Below are 18,602 nucleotides of genomic sequence, written 5' to 3' on the forward strand. Positions count from 1 at the left end.
TACAGTGTTTATAGATTTGAAATAACAAATCCATTTACATTTTTGTTAAAATATTTTTACTGGGATGTATTTATTGTATAAGCATTTTGATTTTGTTAAAAAGTATTATGTATTACATTTAATTAGGTTGATTGAAGAGCAGTGTAAGCTGCTAAAGTGCTTCCAACTAACACTAAAAAATACACTATCTCGAACCTGATGGTACTAATATTTTTGATGTGTTACTAGATGCAAGATGACATATATATGTTTAAGAAACAACAACCATCTGTCACAAATTAATGTTTGAAATAATCCATACTAGCAACCAAAATAATAAATTAAAGAATGGTTTAGATTTAGAAAATATTCTATAAATCTTGTAACAAAGTCAGCTTAGGGAAAACAAAACAAAAAAACATAAGACTAACATAGGTATATTTGACTTGTACAATGTTCGGAGATTTCAATGAATATAGCAGTAAAATTTCACTTGCTTTATTTTTACCTTATAATTATTGATTTCTTGATCAAAAATGAAGAAGCTGATTCTCTTCTCAAACATGACATCTTCTTCTTCTTCTTCTTCCCCATCATTATTTCCTTCAATGAGCTCCTTAAGATCTATGGTTTCACATTTTGATGATGAATCCTCAAGTGTTTCTTTGTTTGTATTTGTAGTACTTTGGTCTGACTGATGAACAGATTCTAGAAGAAAACAACAGAATTAAAGGAGATAAAAAAATACCATATACCTTTAATATTCAGCTAAATAAGTGAAGTATGAGCTTTACTCCTACAAGTAACTATTCTGTTTATTAAGAGAATGGTTACTCAAAACTACCCTTCTTTAACTATACTAAACCCAGATGGGTGCATCCCACCTTAAGAGTAAACCTGCACTTTTTAATTAAAAACAAAACAATTTTGTAATCAGTTTTCCACAAAGAAAAAAATAATTTCAGAATTGAGATTCAATCAATAAAAACACTTATTTATTTAATTGTATACATAAAAATTTAGAAAAATCACAAATTTTGATTTTGAGTTCTTTTTAGCACTCATTAGTTCCTGTTACTTTCGTGATTTTTAGCACAATATGGCACTCATAGCCCCTAGGAGAAAATTCATAAAAGTTTTGAACACAATAGCACCAATTTAATCTTGTAATGTTATCAATTTTTCCCAATCAGTATTTCTCAACCTCAGTTGTCATAGTATTATGGAAATTTCCTATAACTCAGCTTTGAGAAGACAGAGGCTAGTGATCTCAACAAGCAATGAATGCTCTTTTTTTGTTTGTTTCAACTGTAAGTCAATACAGATTCCAGTTCAGCAAGACTTATGAATAGATCAGAACAAAGTAATAAAAGATTATATTTGTGTTATTTAGCTAAAAGAAAATATTTTTGTGAACAACTTCCCCCCTAACTACAGTCCTGAATTCTTTTAATACTTTGCTTTATCACTTTACACTTCATTTAAATTATAAATGATGGAAAACGAAATGTTTTTCATTTCACAGAACACGATAAAACAGGCTTAACTAAATCATCTTGCATTTGCCCGTATCTAGTTCTGTTTTGCCAACAAGGCTGTTGTGTTAAGTCTTATTTACTACATTTAGGTCTTATCAGCCTAAGTAATTTCTTGAACGGGCAAAGAAAATGACCAAAATTAACAAATTAAACAAAAAGTAGGTTTGCTTATAATTTTGCTATGGTACAAAAATGTTTTATTGTAAGTCAGTGATCATAAATACAGTGAAACTGTGTGTTTTTCAAATCAAAATAAAGATAAAATTTAGTTTTATAAATTAAAACATTATAGTTAACTTTTGCTGATAAAACTGGTATACAGTGGAGGCTCTAGAAAAGTTGAAATCCAAAGCAAGATGCAACTGTCCCTTAGTAGGGTGAGAAAATGATTCAGAGACAGAAATTGTTATAAATCCTGCCAATACTACGTCTATGCTCATGTTCTGCACACTAATCAACAGACAAGCTGAAGTGGACAAATCATCACTGTCATAATATAAAAGATTATTTAGTTTAGATATTATCAATTAATTTATTTTTGTGAGTGACTATTTTATTATTGTTTAGTTTTTGTTATAATAAGAGTTAAAAGCAAATGATTGCAGGAAGTTGTATTTATAAGTCATTGATGTTAAGATTATTGAATGTCGCATGCAATACATTGACATTGAGAATAGAGATTTCTAGGTGGACAGAAGATTAAGTGATAAACATATAAATAGTGTGAGATGAACTGAAACAGCAAACAGACTAAAGCAGAAGAGAATAAAGTTAAGGACAAGGAAAAGTCTGGCGTGAAGTTAACTACCATAGAAGTGACAGGCCTAATGTTTAATATGTTAGAGTAAGACTAACATTAGAAAAGGAGAAAGAATAATAATTTATTCCGTCAAAGCGTGGTTCTAAAGTAATTGAATCAGCCTGAGTGCACCTTGACAAAAGGAACAGATTACGTTAACTTGCACCACAATTGTAAGTGAATCCCACACAGAAAACTAGTGCGATAGTAATAGAGAACATTGTTCAGCTTGTGAACAGAAATTCTAAGTTTAATAAGCCTAAGTATGCTTTTGATAAGAAGAGAACTATATATGATATGCCTATAATCTGTATAGTTTGAAGAATTTGTTGTAAATACATTTAACTTCTTCCGAATATATATATTATTTTGAAAACAAGTGAAGTGCATGCTGTTCATTGATCATTGAATTTATCATCAAAAAGTTGCAGACATCTACTGCACAAGAATCCTAAGCCCAACAACAACACAGTATATATTTATACTACTAAGAAGTATAAGTAAAAGCCATTTTATATATTCTTGACGTCAGTATATTGCACATGACATTCGATATTCTCAACATCAATGAATTATTAACAAAAACTTCCTACAATCATCTGATTTTAACTCTTATTATAACCAAAACTAAACAATAATAAAATATTCACTCACAAAACTAAATTAATCAATACTATCTAAGCGAAACAGTCTTTTATATCATGAAAATAGCATTGCAGGAAAGATTTTTGTATGCTATGGCAGTGCCTTTTAGCAGAAAGAAAATGAATCGAAATCAATAACAGTCATGAGAGTAATGTGGTAGAAAACATCATACCAGTTAGATTTTAAATCATGAACTAACCTAATCTTGTAAACAAGACAGGAAATAGTGGATGGGTAGTAACTAACATATAAATAACATTTTTCATTATGTTTTATAGAAACTTTATCATTTACATTTTAAATTTTTTAAATAAAATTCAAACTTTATCTTAAGAATTTATTGCTACTTCAACTTAACCTTTAATAGTTAATTTAGCTAATTCCATACATTTTTGTAACTTATATTAAACACATCTATACTTCACTTTCAAGTTACAAATTCATAGCAAACTTTGCAATGGTACAACATTATATTAAATCATAGAATTTTTAGCACTTTGGAATGTTACTTCTACAACAATAGGGTGCAAGACTTTTAAAATTTAGAGTTATAACAAAATGTTTTTATATATTCACAATGTAAACTACAGCAAATTTTAAATGGTGCAAGATTAACATCTTGTTGCTACCCACATAATACTCTTTGTTTATATTAACTATGTCTCTGCAGAGAGACAGTGTTTTTTATTGTTTCTTCTTCTTCCAAATGTCTTTCAATCAACTGCCATTCTTTCATTTCTAAGTGGATTGACTTGAAACTTGATGGTGTTATAGCTTGGTCCAATATGCCAAGACACATTTTTCATTTTATGGTTTAGGCCTTTTTCAAGGATTTTATGGGGAGAAAGGTGAAACAACCCAAACATTTATATTTTGGGCTCCTGTATATATTTACAGCAATCAAGGTGAAAATTGACATAAATATAAATCGTCATGGACCCAACACACTAGCATACAAAAGCAAATTTGATTTATTAATTTTGAGTCATTTTAGGGTGTCAGAGCTCACAAAAAAGAATAATTTGGGGGTTTCTGGTCAATTAATGAGTCATATTTTAACAAATTTACATGGGATATGGTAAAAAGATAACTTTTTACATGTCCCATGCAGTGATGCAGACAGTTTTCAATTTTTCTGTGTCAAAATTGACCATGTTGGAATTGCATGGTAGAGATGTGTTGCATTTACCCACAAGAATTGGCCTCCTTAATATAATACATTAAACAGAATTTACAAGGCATCTTAAGATACAATTTAATACTGACCTGACACAGACTCTTCTTTATCACTTGCTTTTATTTCAACAGCTTTTCTACATTCTTCAAACTTTTCCTTGAACTCTTCTACTAACTCTTTTGTCTAGAAATAAACACAATCACATTGTTAAGTCTATTTAAACAATTATATTCAATTGCAATGACTGTATTTGAACTGAATGAGTGTATGTAAACTATGTTTCAATATTTAACCAGAACAATATTTCTTTATTTTCCAGCTAAATCTGTAATTTGTTGTGTTAAAATTTCATTTTTTTTTTACTCTGCTTTACCTTAAATCGAACAGCTAAAAATTCTGACACTGGTTGTTCTTCTGCAAAATCTACAGCTGTCCAGCAAACTGCATTTTCAGTAGTGGGCATGGGTTTCAACTTCATATCAGCAGTAATATAGTGATTACAGGCTATTTTGTGGACCTGTTGTCGACGTAAGAGAAGTCGAAATCGACCTGAAAGAAGATATATCAAACTCAATAAAGAGATTAAAGCTCAAGTGCAAGACACTAGAATAATGCATTTCAAACACCACCAAACACTTAGGACTAACAAAATAATCGTATACAAAAATATTCACATATATGATTCAAAATTAGCTAAGATAATCAATGGACCCACCGTGAGCTTTCAAATAGTAAACACTTTATCTCATAACTTTTATTTAGATATTCAGTGATGCAACACCATTTTAGCAACATTTCCAAGAAAAACATTTTCAAAACAATTTTCTTTTTTTTGCACAACAGTGCAAACACATACATTCTTAGTGTATACCCAAGCCTACTTACACTGATTTTTGTGTTTAAGTATTTTGAAATCTCCCACACCCCTCTCCTTCCACTGCTGGACATTTTTGTCAAATCTGTAAAGCTTAGCTCGGTGGCAGAACACTGGCAACTCTTCTTCTTCCCCAGTTTTGGTTTCCACTAATTCAGGAAGTGGGATCACAGGCTCAAAATGAATTTCTTGACTTGGCACAACCTGTGTATCATCTGAAGGGGAAACAAAGAATGTGTTACAAAGAGATTCAAATTTTCAATAACATTTTAAGGGAACAATTATTAAAATCAAAACTGTGTGAGAACTTGTTACATCACAATGTAGTTGACAGTTAACAACATGAATTTAATATTAATTTCACTAGTGAATTACAGATAAAATTAAAATTAATTTTATATAATTTTTCAACATACTAAAATATAAAATGCTTTGTACCCACAAGCCATTTGCTGTTATAAACTGAAAATCACATATGATACAACAAATAAGAAATATTGCAATCTTAAAAGCACTTTGCTATAGCAAAATTCATGGAAATTTTACTTAGAAAACATAAATGTGAAACACCAATGTGTAAATTGTTTCAGTTTAAATGAAAATAATGCAAATATCTTTATTGTGAAATTTCTCATATTATAAATTTCAAAAAATAAAAACTTACACAAATTAGATTTCAAGCCATAAATAATCTGTAAAAATTGCTCTACTTTCGGTTACTCTAGTGATAGATCTACATACACGTCAATACACTCAAATATGTATGAATTTATTTTAGGTAACATTATGTTAAAGGATAACAACCTGTACAGGTAATAAAATATTTTCTATTGTACTACAAAATGAAATGTAATTGTCATAAGTATTTTTTAATAATTTAGAAAACCTTGTTAGATTCTCCCAACACGAGTTGTTCATGAATGAGCCTTGACCATAGTCAATTCATTAATCTTTCAACATTTCCAAATCAGCAAGCACCTTTCAGGTAAGAATCACACCTTATATCAAATTTCAAAATGTAAGTACAAATAATACTTTTTCAACAAGTTTTTACTCAAAAATATTTAAAATAAATATATTCTTTCATTCTGCTACATTTATTTGCAAAGAAAAAAGTAAAAAATGTTCAATCTTACATTTCTGCAGATCTCCAAAGAGATTCTTGTAAACAATGTGCTTAAGTTTTTTTTAACAGACTCCCACACAAGCCAGTGGGGGGACATTTTGTTGAAAAAAAACAAACTAACCAATCTGGTTTTTCTTAATTTGAAATGAAATTTTTTTGGCATGTTTATAGACTAAAAATAAGGCATTTCCCACACTCTTTTAGCATTGGGGCTGCAAAAAGTGATTTGAAGTGGTAAGGTGACTGAAATCTGTCAGTGCATCATGAGCTTAATGGCCAAGTACAAGAAACATCGAAGTCTCTAAATGACATGCAGAGGTATTCAGGAACCATTAAGAACCACCTTGGTAGATACTGTGAAGCAAGCCGAGTAAAATTTTTTGCCTGTAGCTGCTTTCAAAGTGTTCCTGTGTGTTCATCGTGATGCTTCGATCCTTCCCTACTGAATTGAAAATGAAATCATTCATATCTCAGTTGAAAGCTAAACATACAAAGGTGATAGCAGAAGCATAAAAGGTTGGCAACTGCTTAATTAATGATGCTGAGAATGTGGCTTAATTGATATATACTGAATTTGCTCCCAGTGGGTAGACCTCAGTACAAGCTAGTATGGAGACTTGAGGATGCTGTATTTCACTTAAATATTTATCAATTAACAAACAAAACCTTGTCTAGAAAAGATATGTTCAAAACCACCCTCTTTGGGAGTTTCTGGATTGAACTTACTTTTGATATTCAAGAAATTGTAGTTTAAAAACACCCCTTGGCTCCTGAGGGATATGCAAAAAATATTTAGCCCATCCCAAAGAATAAGTTTATATTTGCTAAGAAATTATCATCCCTTGCCAAAATTGTTATTAATGTTTTGTTTCTTCCATCATTTTCTTTCTCTTTCACACATTTTATAAGGTACAGCCTACATTCCCACCCTTTAATGATCTCCCAGTATGTGATCCGAAAAAATAATAATGATCCCCTGCTTTGAAAAAAGCAAAAGCAAAGTTTAAATACCATTGTATAGAGCAGGTTATAAACTATTTATGTCAATGTAGAGTGAATGAAGTGGTATGAGAAGTAACTTATGATTACATGGAAAAGAACTAGTTCACACAGAGAACAATGGTATCTAATGGAAAGTTTAGATGAATTAGAAATCAACCACAGATTAGTGAATTATATTTGTTTGAAAGCTATTAGAATTTTCTTCTATAACAAGACATCAAGTAAGCCTTATTAGGTTTGTAGAGTATGTGACAGATTTATTATTCTATATTCATTTTAATACTGATGTTTGTTTAAATTAAATTTATATTTAGAAATGTACATAACGTATACTGTTAAATATGTATTGCGAAACTCTGGCCTATTCTCTAAAGTTGTAGAAGATTCTTGAGGGTAAGAATCAACAATGTGTGTGTGTACATAAATGCTAATATAGCTTTGTATTGTTACATAATCTGAATTTTAGAGAAACTCTCTACACGCCTATAAATATAACCAACGTAACGTGCCAAGAAACAGTATCTATTATTGATTTGCTGTAATTGGTGTACTATAAACTTCGTAAGCTATAATTGTGATTATTGCTTATTAATTGGGAACTTCAGATATATTGACCAGCAATGTTTATAAATTTTGAACATTACAAATCATTCAACTTCAGTAAATTCACATCGGACATTAGTACTTTTAGGAAAACTTTATCTAACTTCATTGGTGAAAATAAAAATTGGCGTGTGATCAGTGAAGACCACAGAGGTAGCTAGCTCCCTATTAAGTGAATTGTACCTACATCAACTCAAAATTAACTCACTCATTGTGAAACCTCAATAAGATATCAAGAAAGTTCCAGACCAGAAAGAAGACTTTATATTGTTTGTAATAACTATTTGCAATAACTGTTATTGTAAGTTGTATTGTTGTTTGCATATTAAAACATATCTGTATTAAAAAAGAAAATTGTGTGTATCAATTTTGTTGGCAAATATAAATTGGATACATATTGGCATTTATGTAACTATTAAATCCAAAGTACAATTTAACTCAGTTTTAGGCTATTTGAAATTGTAATATGTAACAAGTATGGTAGTGAAGACAAAATATTACTGTTATTCAAACCTCTATTTGGTAAATATTATTTTTAAGTTTCTCAAAGTAAAAAATATGCACATCACTAATAAATCATTGAAAATAAAGTGTATTTATTAGATATAAATTGATTTTGACTGTTTAGTAAGTTCAACCTAAGTTTCAAGCAATTTGGTTAAGTATTTCCAACATGAGAAGAAAAAAAATCAAAGGCCAAGAAAATATTAATTTCTTCTGTATCAGGCTGTTTTAGGAAATGAACTCAAAAAGTTAGGTTCATTATTTCATTTTTTGATATCCTATACCTATATTGAATAACAGTATGAATTCATCATTTTCAAGTTACTTTTAAGTATAAAAAAAGAAGATTTAATTTTTTTATATTTTTTAACCTACTAATGTATTACAATGCTGTTTAATGTGACTGTGTACAATACTAGATTTAAACACAACATCTTCATTGCTAAAAAGAAAAGACCATTGAAGAGTCGAGTGAGTATAAGCTTGTATTATGTGGAAAAAAAAAGAATAACTCTAAAGTACCATTCTAATGAGATCTAAGGATACCTAATAAGCAATGACAATCCACTGAAATAACATATATATATATGTAAAAATGGAATAATTCATATATAAACAATGTTATTGTTTCAGGCTTACAAACTATCAGAGGTATTCAGTCTGTTGTTTTTGCTTACTTATGACTGTGTTATAAACTTTATATTCTTCAAGCTGTGATGTACTTTTAATTACCATATTACATGTAATGCATTTGTTATAAACAACATTTCCACAGTTGTTGCATAGTACTTTTAAAACACATGGAAACAAAGCAGCAACCAAGTCATAATTAAAGCATCCCAATAATTAAGAGCCCACTTATAAAGTTGACATTTCTTCTACATGAATATAAAATGTTTTCTGGGAAACAGAAAGTGCCCTGTTTATCAAGTACGTATTGTTTTCTATCTTTACGGGATAAAGTAGATTCAGAGAATTATCTAAGGTTTTCTGAGACTTGAATAATCATAATATTATCTAATACTCTCAGACAACTGTTAGAAAATGTTTGCCCTCTTGTTAGACTTTCAGGGTAAGATTATGAACACAGTGATTAAAAGCTATTAATTTCTGTTCATAAGCTATAAAAAATCCATGTGACACCAAGGTAGGGTTGATTAAAAAAAGTTGAAATTAGAGTATGTCTTGCTAAGCCCAAAATATTTTTCAAGTTAACTTATGACTACTATAATGTAACAATGTTGTACTACTGAATTGAGGTTCTTCAGGTCATTACATCAAGAAACAGGAAGTTTAGTCAGACTGAAATGCATCAGTCAAAAATAATGCTCACTGTAAGTACAGTAGAAATGCAAAACTCCCAAAAGAAACACTAACAAGAAATATCTTAGTAGGAAACAGTAATTCTCCTCTTCAGCATTTTAATCTTACTAACTAATAGCATATCTAAAGCTGACTAATAATAATTTATTTAGTATATACAAATCTTGCTCCTACTTACCTTGTTCACTCCCAGCTACAGGATCCTGACATTTTACACCACCAAAAAGTGGTTTCCCAGCTCCAGCAAACACAAAAGAGTTTTCTTTACTTTTCATGGGAGATGATCCAGCAGTACTGTTAAATGTAGAAGACCGTGCTGCTAAGGCTTCAAATGAGAAGTTAGATGTATCCAAATTAGCACCAAAAACAGATGAATCAGTGCTTAAGGAAGTACTTATCGTCTGGCAAGGTGATGTAGCTGCTCTTGAAGTGTCTGTTATACATTCACCTTTACTTTCAGAAGAAACTGTTAAGTCTAGTTTTACATCACTAATACTAGAAGAGGTGATAGAAGATTCAGTAGTAACTGCACTTGACTTTATAGCACACTGAAGTGCACCAGCTTCCCCTAGACTTTCTAAAGCCAGAAAGAATAATTCAGATTTTAAAAAACAATGTAAGACCGATGAAAAAAATTATAATTTGTTGTGCAGAAATATAAAGTTGTTTTTAACTTACTCTTCCCATAATAGACATTAATAGTAAGATGATGAAAGAAAAACATGTTCAACTTTCACAATTTCTAATTTTAGCACTAGACAACTCCCTATACCGCTCTATCAAACCATATGCTTTAGCAAGAGATTCGTATGAATACCCAAGTATACAATATACTTCATACAGTCACATACACACACAAACAAAGTAAAATTTTGTTCATATAAAAGAAACTTTGGAGAAAAAAAAATCTGTTTAGTACAGTTGATTAAAACTTTTTCATGTTTGCCTGGTATTTGGAAAACTTGAAGAAATACTCAGCTGACATAAAACTTACCATTACAAACCAAGATTCATCTTTGAGGAATTATGACTGAATCATATAACCACTGTAAACAATACTCACTCAATAAATAAAAATGTCATAAACAACTTTAAAATTTGCAATAATGGTATATATGGCTGTATATTGTGCTTAATTGATTATACTTCCTACAGCAGCATGTGTCTAATTTAGTTATAAACAATTTAACTAATATAAACATAGCTCATAGCAAAATTTGAAACCTAACTACTACATAGCTTTCTATTCTAAATCAATTATCTTCTCTACTTCTAAGAAATGTTGACTGTATATGATAAAATATCATAACTATTAATAACATATCAACTACAGCAACCACTAGACAAAACTTTTGAGTCAGATAAAGTGGATTTCTAGAAACTATATCACAATTCAGTATTTGAAAGTCAATTCAATATATTACCCAACTTTTAATAAGGTACTATTATACTGTTTTATGACCATTAACATTTCACACAGAATTTCTGAGTTTGAACTTTTCATAGGTGAGTCACATGTATTTTCAGCTCAGAAACATACAAAAAGCTTTAAGGACATAATCAAAGTTGATTATAAACCCAAAGTTAATCTCCGAGTTCCCACAAACACATCTGAGACCTCACCACACATAAACTAAATGAAAGTGAAAGCATTCCATGTTTGTATTATACCATCAAAACACAAAATTACAGCATGTGTAGTAGTTTGCTACAAAATGTTTAACTGGTGAAAACTCATAAGTTAACCCTATAGCTCCACTGGAAGAGTACTCTCCTGGTATCTAGAAGGACCCAGGTTTGATTCCGAGCCTGGGAGACGCAAAATTCAGAATACCAAAAAAAGAATGAAAAAACAAACAAAAACTAGGGCCCGACATTATGGTTGTACCAAAACCCTGAGATAAGACTTGGACAGAACTTGTGTGTGAGGAGAGAAGAATGCAATAGTTTGAGCTAAAATTTGCCTGACTAGTAAATGCTAGTGGATTAATCATCTAGCTCAACAGCATGAATGGTTTCAGGTTCAAATTCTGCATGTGAGATATGAAAAAAAAATTAATTACCATATGTTTGCACAGAAGGTTCAGTTTGTAACTGGAGTATGCAAACAACCTTGCTTGAAATCAATAGAAATTGTCTAGATTTTGGTCAATCTTTGTCTAGTTTCACAGTTTAATTAGTTATGAATTATTTAACACAATATATACCTTATAACATAAGATATTGCTAATACTTACAACAACATAGAATATATACATCAATACACTGTTATATAAATTGGGAAAATACTGTTAACTTTTTTTGAATAGAAATCAATTTATGGAAAATACATAAATATATGTCTTTATAAAATTCATACAAGATTTGTTCATATGTTTAAATATAGCTTTTGGGATTTTATGAAAATCCGTATTCACATCTGAGTTTAAGTGAAAAAGTAAAAACAAGACAGAGTGTTTACCATTATCAATACACCCTCTACATCCTGGGCAGGGTGGCTTGTCTTCATACATAAAAAAAGTTGGAGGTAGTTTCAATTTCTCTGCTAGTTGAATTTGATCCTTTGTAGGTTTCTTTTCATATGTTATTAGCACAGGCTCTATAACACACAATAAATACACTATCTATATAAAACAAAAGAGCAAATAAGAAATATATCTATAACAGCAAGATAGCAAATCCAATCACTATCACTAAGAACAAAAATCAATTTTATTGATGGCTTGATAAGTAATTATAGTTTATACCTTTGCTTCTTGTGGTAGAATGGGAGAATTAAGGAACCATTAAAAAACCTTTATCTGTGCTGCATTTAAGATGTTAATCATCCTAAAGCAGTATGTATAGAAAAAAATCAAAAACTACAAATAAGCAAAATAATTATAAACTTTAGTTTAATTTAATTACAGAAACTTAGTTTAGCTATAAAAAAACAAACAACTTAACAATTTGTAACTTCACAATTCATCTGTATATTTATAAGTATAAAACATATTAATATTATACTTATTAACACTTGAAGTTCTCAAACCCTAAGAATGTTTTAAATTTTGTTTTTTGCAGATATAATGACGAGAGGTAGTCAGGAAACAACACCAAATTTACGTTATACTTTTTTTCTTACAACCAAGAATTGTAATTCTAAAATGTATTTGTCATCAGAAAGTTCATTCATCAGTATAAATATTTGTAAAGTGTATTCTAAAAACGAAACTTAATATCAGTATCACAACATACACAATTTTCATGTTTTACCAAAAAGTGTTTCAAACCAGTAAAAACAAGTAAAACGTAAGTACACACAGTGCATTATTTCTTTTTTATACTGTTGAGATCTCTGAAGTGACATCATGTAAATGAATGATTTTAAAAATATTAAACTAGTAAGCACATTTCATTGTGTTCAAGTATTTTGTATACTTTCCCCATGAATGTTGAAATACAGAGTACAAAAATAACAAAATGTCAGAAACTTACTTTAATAATGCAACAATATACTCTAGGTAATACAAGTAAATGCTTCTCAAAATGCACTTTTTTTTTAATTTATGGTAAATTTACATGTAATTCTGTCCTTTGCTTACAGTGGACATTAAATTTTATGAAACTATCTTTTACAAATAATAGATAGAAATAAAATCATCACCTTTGTTTATCATTGACTGTAAAAGCACATAAAGCTTTTAATCACATTAGTGCACATGTATGTGCAAGAGTAATCATTACCATTTAGATCCTTGGGTGGAATTTTTTCCCAATTTTCTGCCTGGACTGCCATTTGCTTGCCCTAAGAGTTTTAAATCATAAATTAAATTTTATAATACAGTTATGAACCCTGCCCAAAAAACTTTTATAATTCTTAATCTGTAAAGTAACTATTACATGAAGTTTCAGTTGAAGTGTGTGTAACAAATAAAAATGAAAACAAGTATCATATAATACTACTAACACATAAAGTATATTACTCTTACACTTACATTGCAAAAAAAAGCTAAGTATTACACAGTAATTTTTCTCTTAATTTATTTTTGAGTAGAAGTTTGTTAATGGTCAAAATTGCCACTTTTTCATAATTGAATTTTTCTTTAAATAAAATTTTTATATATTTATTAACATCATTTATCAAAAATTAATAAATATATTTAGAATCAAATAATATCTCAAGTAGTACAACTTTACAGATGATTCCTCATAGTAACTTTATTTCCTTTTACAAAAACTGTACATAATGGGCTGTGATAATAACTAATGTATCTATTAAAGTCTCATACACATCTATAAATAATAAGTTCTTAATTCTTAATTTAATGTAATTCATAGACGTTTTAATAATAAAATGTAAGTCAATAAACATAGCTTAAAACCCAATCAATCACACATATTTATTCAACAGAAAATACAAAATAAAACCATGAAAAATGATGTTGATAAAGTAAAAAATTGTGAAGATTTCCCTGTATAATTGGTGTACCTAACCAAGCAAAAATAATATATATACTAGCTGGAGTACCCGTCCTCTAGATGAAAGTTATGTAAATTCATGATTAATGAAAGGTTATCTTAAGACACGAAAAGTTGCTTCTCTTATATGTAATTGTAAAAATGCAAAAATGCCCATGAAAACGGCAAAACACAAAACGTGAAACTTTAAGTTTGCATGTATCTCTGTATGGACCCAACAAACCTTCATACCAAATTTGGTGAAGATCCATCAACAGGGAGCAAAGTAGTGGTAAAAAATGCAAAAATGACCATAAAATTGCAAAACTGAAAATCTGTATGCATCTCCCCATGGACCCAATTTTGTGAAGAACTGTCTACTGAGGGCAAAGTAGTGGTAAAAACTGCAAAAAATGCCCATAAAACCTGCAAAACTGAAAATTTGTATGTACCCCCCACATGGATCTAATGAGCCTCCATACCAATTTTGGTGAAAATCCATCCACACCCTGCAAAGTAGTTACATGGACAGTCAACAGACAGTATTATTATATTTATATAGATTAAAAAGAACCATTTCTCAAAGTAATTCATCTTCAAACAGATAAAGTGACATGATTAAAAAGACTAATACATTTTTCTCAATTTCTTTAAGACACCAAATCTTTTGTATAAATCTTGCATTGTCATGTTTCTTTCTCCAAACAGCTGACATTTGTTTGAAAAGAAAATAACTACAAATTTTTTTTATTAGTTATTAAAATATTTACTCTTTTTAAACCTGATTTATTCAAGTTCACTAACATGTGCTTTAAAATATATCTACCTCTACGGTATGTTATATGATGTTATGGGAGTTTTGTGTTTGCTTTATGGTTACAATCACTAGAGGTGGATGACCAGTAGTACTTGTTAATTTATTAACCCTTTTGCAACGGGCTTGATATAAATACAAGAATTCGTATACATATTTGCACATGTTAAGTACTTATAACTTTTAATAAAGTGTGTATCTTCATAAAATTTGGTAGACTTTTAGTAAACATTACAAGTATTTTGCACACACAAAATCAGATTTTTTTAATGAAGAAACTTTACTTAAGATTTGTTTATAAACATAGAGTCTATTTTGTTACTAGTCTAAATGCAAAGTGATTTTTATGTTATGATTAAAAAAAAAACTTCTTCATCCCCAAAATCTCAAATATCATTTGTGTAATCTCTAAAACCTCCTATATACGTTTTCAATAAAACTTTGTACTTTATCTGTTATTTTCTCTACCCTAACTCTATACGTGGTTGGTCAAATTGGCTGACCTCATAAGTATAAAAAATTAATAAAAATCTAATTAAATCTAAATTACCCTTTTTTCTTTCTAGAATGACTTCAAATTGTCATATAAAACTACGTTCATTTATCCTAAGTAGCTTTAAACTCTTAACAGTATACATCTATTTATACTTAAATTTTATTGCCCTTTGAACCGTGTCTAACTACTATTTGCATCATTATAAGTTGTAAATCACTTGGGGAATGTGCAAATCATGTGTGCCTTGTGAAACATTTCTTATTATTATTTATTTTACCTAATCTAACTTTAACTAACCTAAAGAGACCCTTAATTTTACAGTTTAGTTACTTTTATAATAATAAAGAAAGAGTAAACATGAAAAAAAGAAATAATGTACTTACCCGGGTTTTCCTTTTTTTTTTATGTTAACTGTCGATGACACTTAACACTACTTTTTTATACGAAAATGCACTAAATAATTTTTAGCCCCCCAGTGGCACAGCGGTATGTCTGCGGACTTACAACGCTAGAATCCGGGTTTCGATACCCGTGGTGGGCAGAGCACAGATAGCCCATTGTGTAGCTTTGTGCTTAATTACAAACAAACAAATAATTTTTATTTAATGAAATATCGCACCAAAGAAAATAGACAATTTTCCCTAACCATCACAATTTTTCTGGATTTCTAGCTATGCGACAAAAACTGATACAAATTCATCAAAGCTAATCATTATCTTTCCCGTTGGAATGAAGCTTGTACTAACTGGGAAATGGATAATTATCTGTTCACAAAACAATGCATCAATATAATTTATGTTTACGGCGGATTTCTTTCCAGTATTCTTTTCCAAGAATTACATTCTGTTGATCACCCTTGTTAGAAAAGGCTTCAGGTCATTTTCTTAAAGGGACATTTATGTAAAGTCAAAAGCCACTTCTGTGGTTGTGGATCAGTGGTACAAATTAAGCTTCTTTATACATCCTCTCAAAATGATAAAACTTTTCCAAAATTTATCACAAAAATTAGAGTTAGAGCATATGTAATGTATATAGCAGAATGCTGAGCTGAGAATGTGAGCATTTAAGCGTTTTCTCTTTAAAACAGTATATTACAGACTCAGTGGCACGCCTGTCAAATCTGTGAAATGTAAGTTCCTCAAATAAGCCTATATTCTTTTTTTTCTGATGCACATGCCTTAAGTAATAGATGTGACTACAATCATTTCAAGGGCAACTAACATGGATTTCTATTGGATCCAAAAAAAAAGGGTTCATTACTGGAAATCTACTCATAGAAGAAAGTAAATAAGGATAACAGTACTTATCGCATAATTTACATTATTGACAAGTAATAACTAGCATAACCCTATAGAACTACTTCACATGATGTTAATATCAATAAACTAGTGATGCACCCAAGCATGATGTTCTGGGTTAAGCACAGCTAATTTACATAGATGCAATGTGCCGTACCTATGCAGATTACTTAAGATTTCACTCCATAAGTTTAAAAAGTGTTGTTGAATTATAAAAATAATTTTAATGTGGAAGCAATTAGCAAAACAGTACTAACAAAATCCTATTCCATCAACTAAATATACACCCTTAGTAACACTTTTCAGTATGTCTGAAGGTTATCCCCTTAATTTTGAAAGAAAGGGGCATGGTTCCTTTAAACTGTTGTATGTGTATGTTGTCATTAACCGACAGATTTGTTTCTGGCTTGAAAAAGAGCATCTGCTCTAAATATTGCCAAGAAAATCAAATACAACTGTAGTTTTTTAAGATGATTTATCTCCAAAAGTCTAAAGGCCCTAGCTTTATCCACACGACTGAACCATAATTACAACTTAGTTTTCTTATTCCTCAGATATATTCCAAATATCAGAACACATCAAACCTTTTCTAACATGGGTGTCCAACAGAAATAAATTTTAGAGCTCCTATGATAAACTGCTCATAGACTATATAATAGAAGTCTTGTAACTTTTATTGTTCCAGACAACACACATACATTTTTTAAAAAAGAAAGTAACAATGTCCATCTCTCAGAAATTAATGTCTGAAGTATGTATTTCAGATCCATATTTCTAATCATTTTGACAACAAAATATTAAATGTAAGAAATGGCTTTTTAAAAACAAATACATTTAATAATGCATTTTACTTGTACAAAATCATAGTTTAATTAATCATGAAATTTTATTTCTTATTTTTATTTCATAATCATTGGTTTCTTAGTCATACAACAAAAAGCTTACTGTTTTTTCTGAGATGATATTTCCTTCCGTTTCACCTTCAGCATTATTGTTGATCTTTCCAACCAACTTCTTTAAAATGATGGTTTCACATTTTGAGGTATCCTCAAGTGCTTCTTTATTTGTTTTTGTAGAAGTAATTTGTTCTGACTGATGACCTGATTCTAGAACAAAACAGCAGAATTACAGATCAAAAAATACTCTGTACTTTTATTATTAAAGCATCTTAAATAAAGCTTTACTCATAATGTTAAACTTATTACATATATTAAATGAAACCTTTTAGTCAACAATTTAAAACAGACAATTCGTTGCAATTTTTGTAGAGTAAGAAAATCATTTTTCTTGTATGCTACTGATCATAAGCACAGTAAAACTATATGCCATTTCATACTTTTGAATCAAAACAAATAAAAAATTTACAGTTTTATACACTAAAACTAATGGAAAGTGTTAAAAGAATTTTAAAAGACAAAGAAATCAGTTATTAAAATCTGCATTTCTGTTCATTAAAAAAAAATACCGCAAACAATATCATATATAAAAATTTGATAAATTATTTAAAAAGCTACATAATTTTCATGGGGTTTTGATTTTTTTTTAACTCACCATATAGTTAACTAAATCAATTTAAGTGTGTGAACAATATTATAGCATTATGCTTAATTTATTTTATGTTATACATATGACCAACTGTTTGATGTTAATATTACAGTCTTTTCAACAAAAAATTGAAAATATAATTTGTGACATAGAGGGCTAATGTATTCTTTGATTCACTGGACCTTCTGCCTTGGACTGTAATTTTGCCTGTTTGTGGCTCATTAGAACAGCTTGGGTCAGCAAACCAAAAAATAGGCTTCTTATAATGATGGTATGTGTGTGTGAAAAATATTTAAGGGGTTTTTAGTTATTTTTTTTATATTACCATATATCAATCTAAATTAATCTTTGAAAAGTTCTTCTTAAGTTTTCAAATATTTCTTGCAATGTAATAAAACAAACCATACAACAGGTGTGTGAAATCAATACACCCAGATGC

General features: G+C 29.6%; 1 protein-coding gene across 2 annotated transcripts in view; it reads right to left on the reverse strand.

Annotated features, from left to right (window-relative positions):
• Nucleotides 1–18,602, reverse strand: part of LOC106463471 (E3 SUMO-protein ligase RanBP2-like) — a 111,885-nt gene that overhangs the window by 17,353 nt on the left and 75,930 nt on the right. For both annotated transcript variants that reach the window (XM_013923506.2, XM_013923503.2), the window contains exons 32-39: nt 17,564–17,724; nt 13,297–13,357; nt 12,032–12,169; nt 9,749–10,147; nt 5,024–5,227; nt 4,512–4,687; nt 4,228–4,321; nt 488–687 (exon numbers count right to left, since the gene is read on the reverse strand). In XM_013923506.2, the coding sequence (XP_013778960.1) occupies nt 488–687; nt 4,228–4,321; nt 4,512–4,687; nt 5,024–5,227; nt 9,749–10,147; nt 12,032–12,169; nt 13,297–13,357; nt 17,564–17,724 (1,433 nt within the window). The remainder of the gene's footprint in view (nt 1–487; nt 688–4,227; nt 4,322–4,511; nt 4,688–5,023; nt 5,228–9,748; nt 10,148–12,031; nt 12,170–13,296; nt 13,358–17,563; nt 17,725–18,602) is intronic.

The sequence above is a fragment of the Limulus polyphemus genome, unplaced genomic scaffold (assembly GCF_000517525.1).
Source record: "Limulus polyphemus unplaced genomic scaffold, Limulus_polyphemus-2.1.2 Scaffold1416, whole genome shotgun sequence".
Taxonomy (NCBI): Eukaryota; Metazoa; Arthropoda; class Merostomata; order Xiphosura; family Limulidae; genus Limulus; species Limulus polyphemus.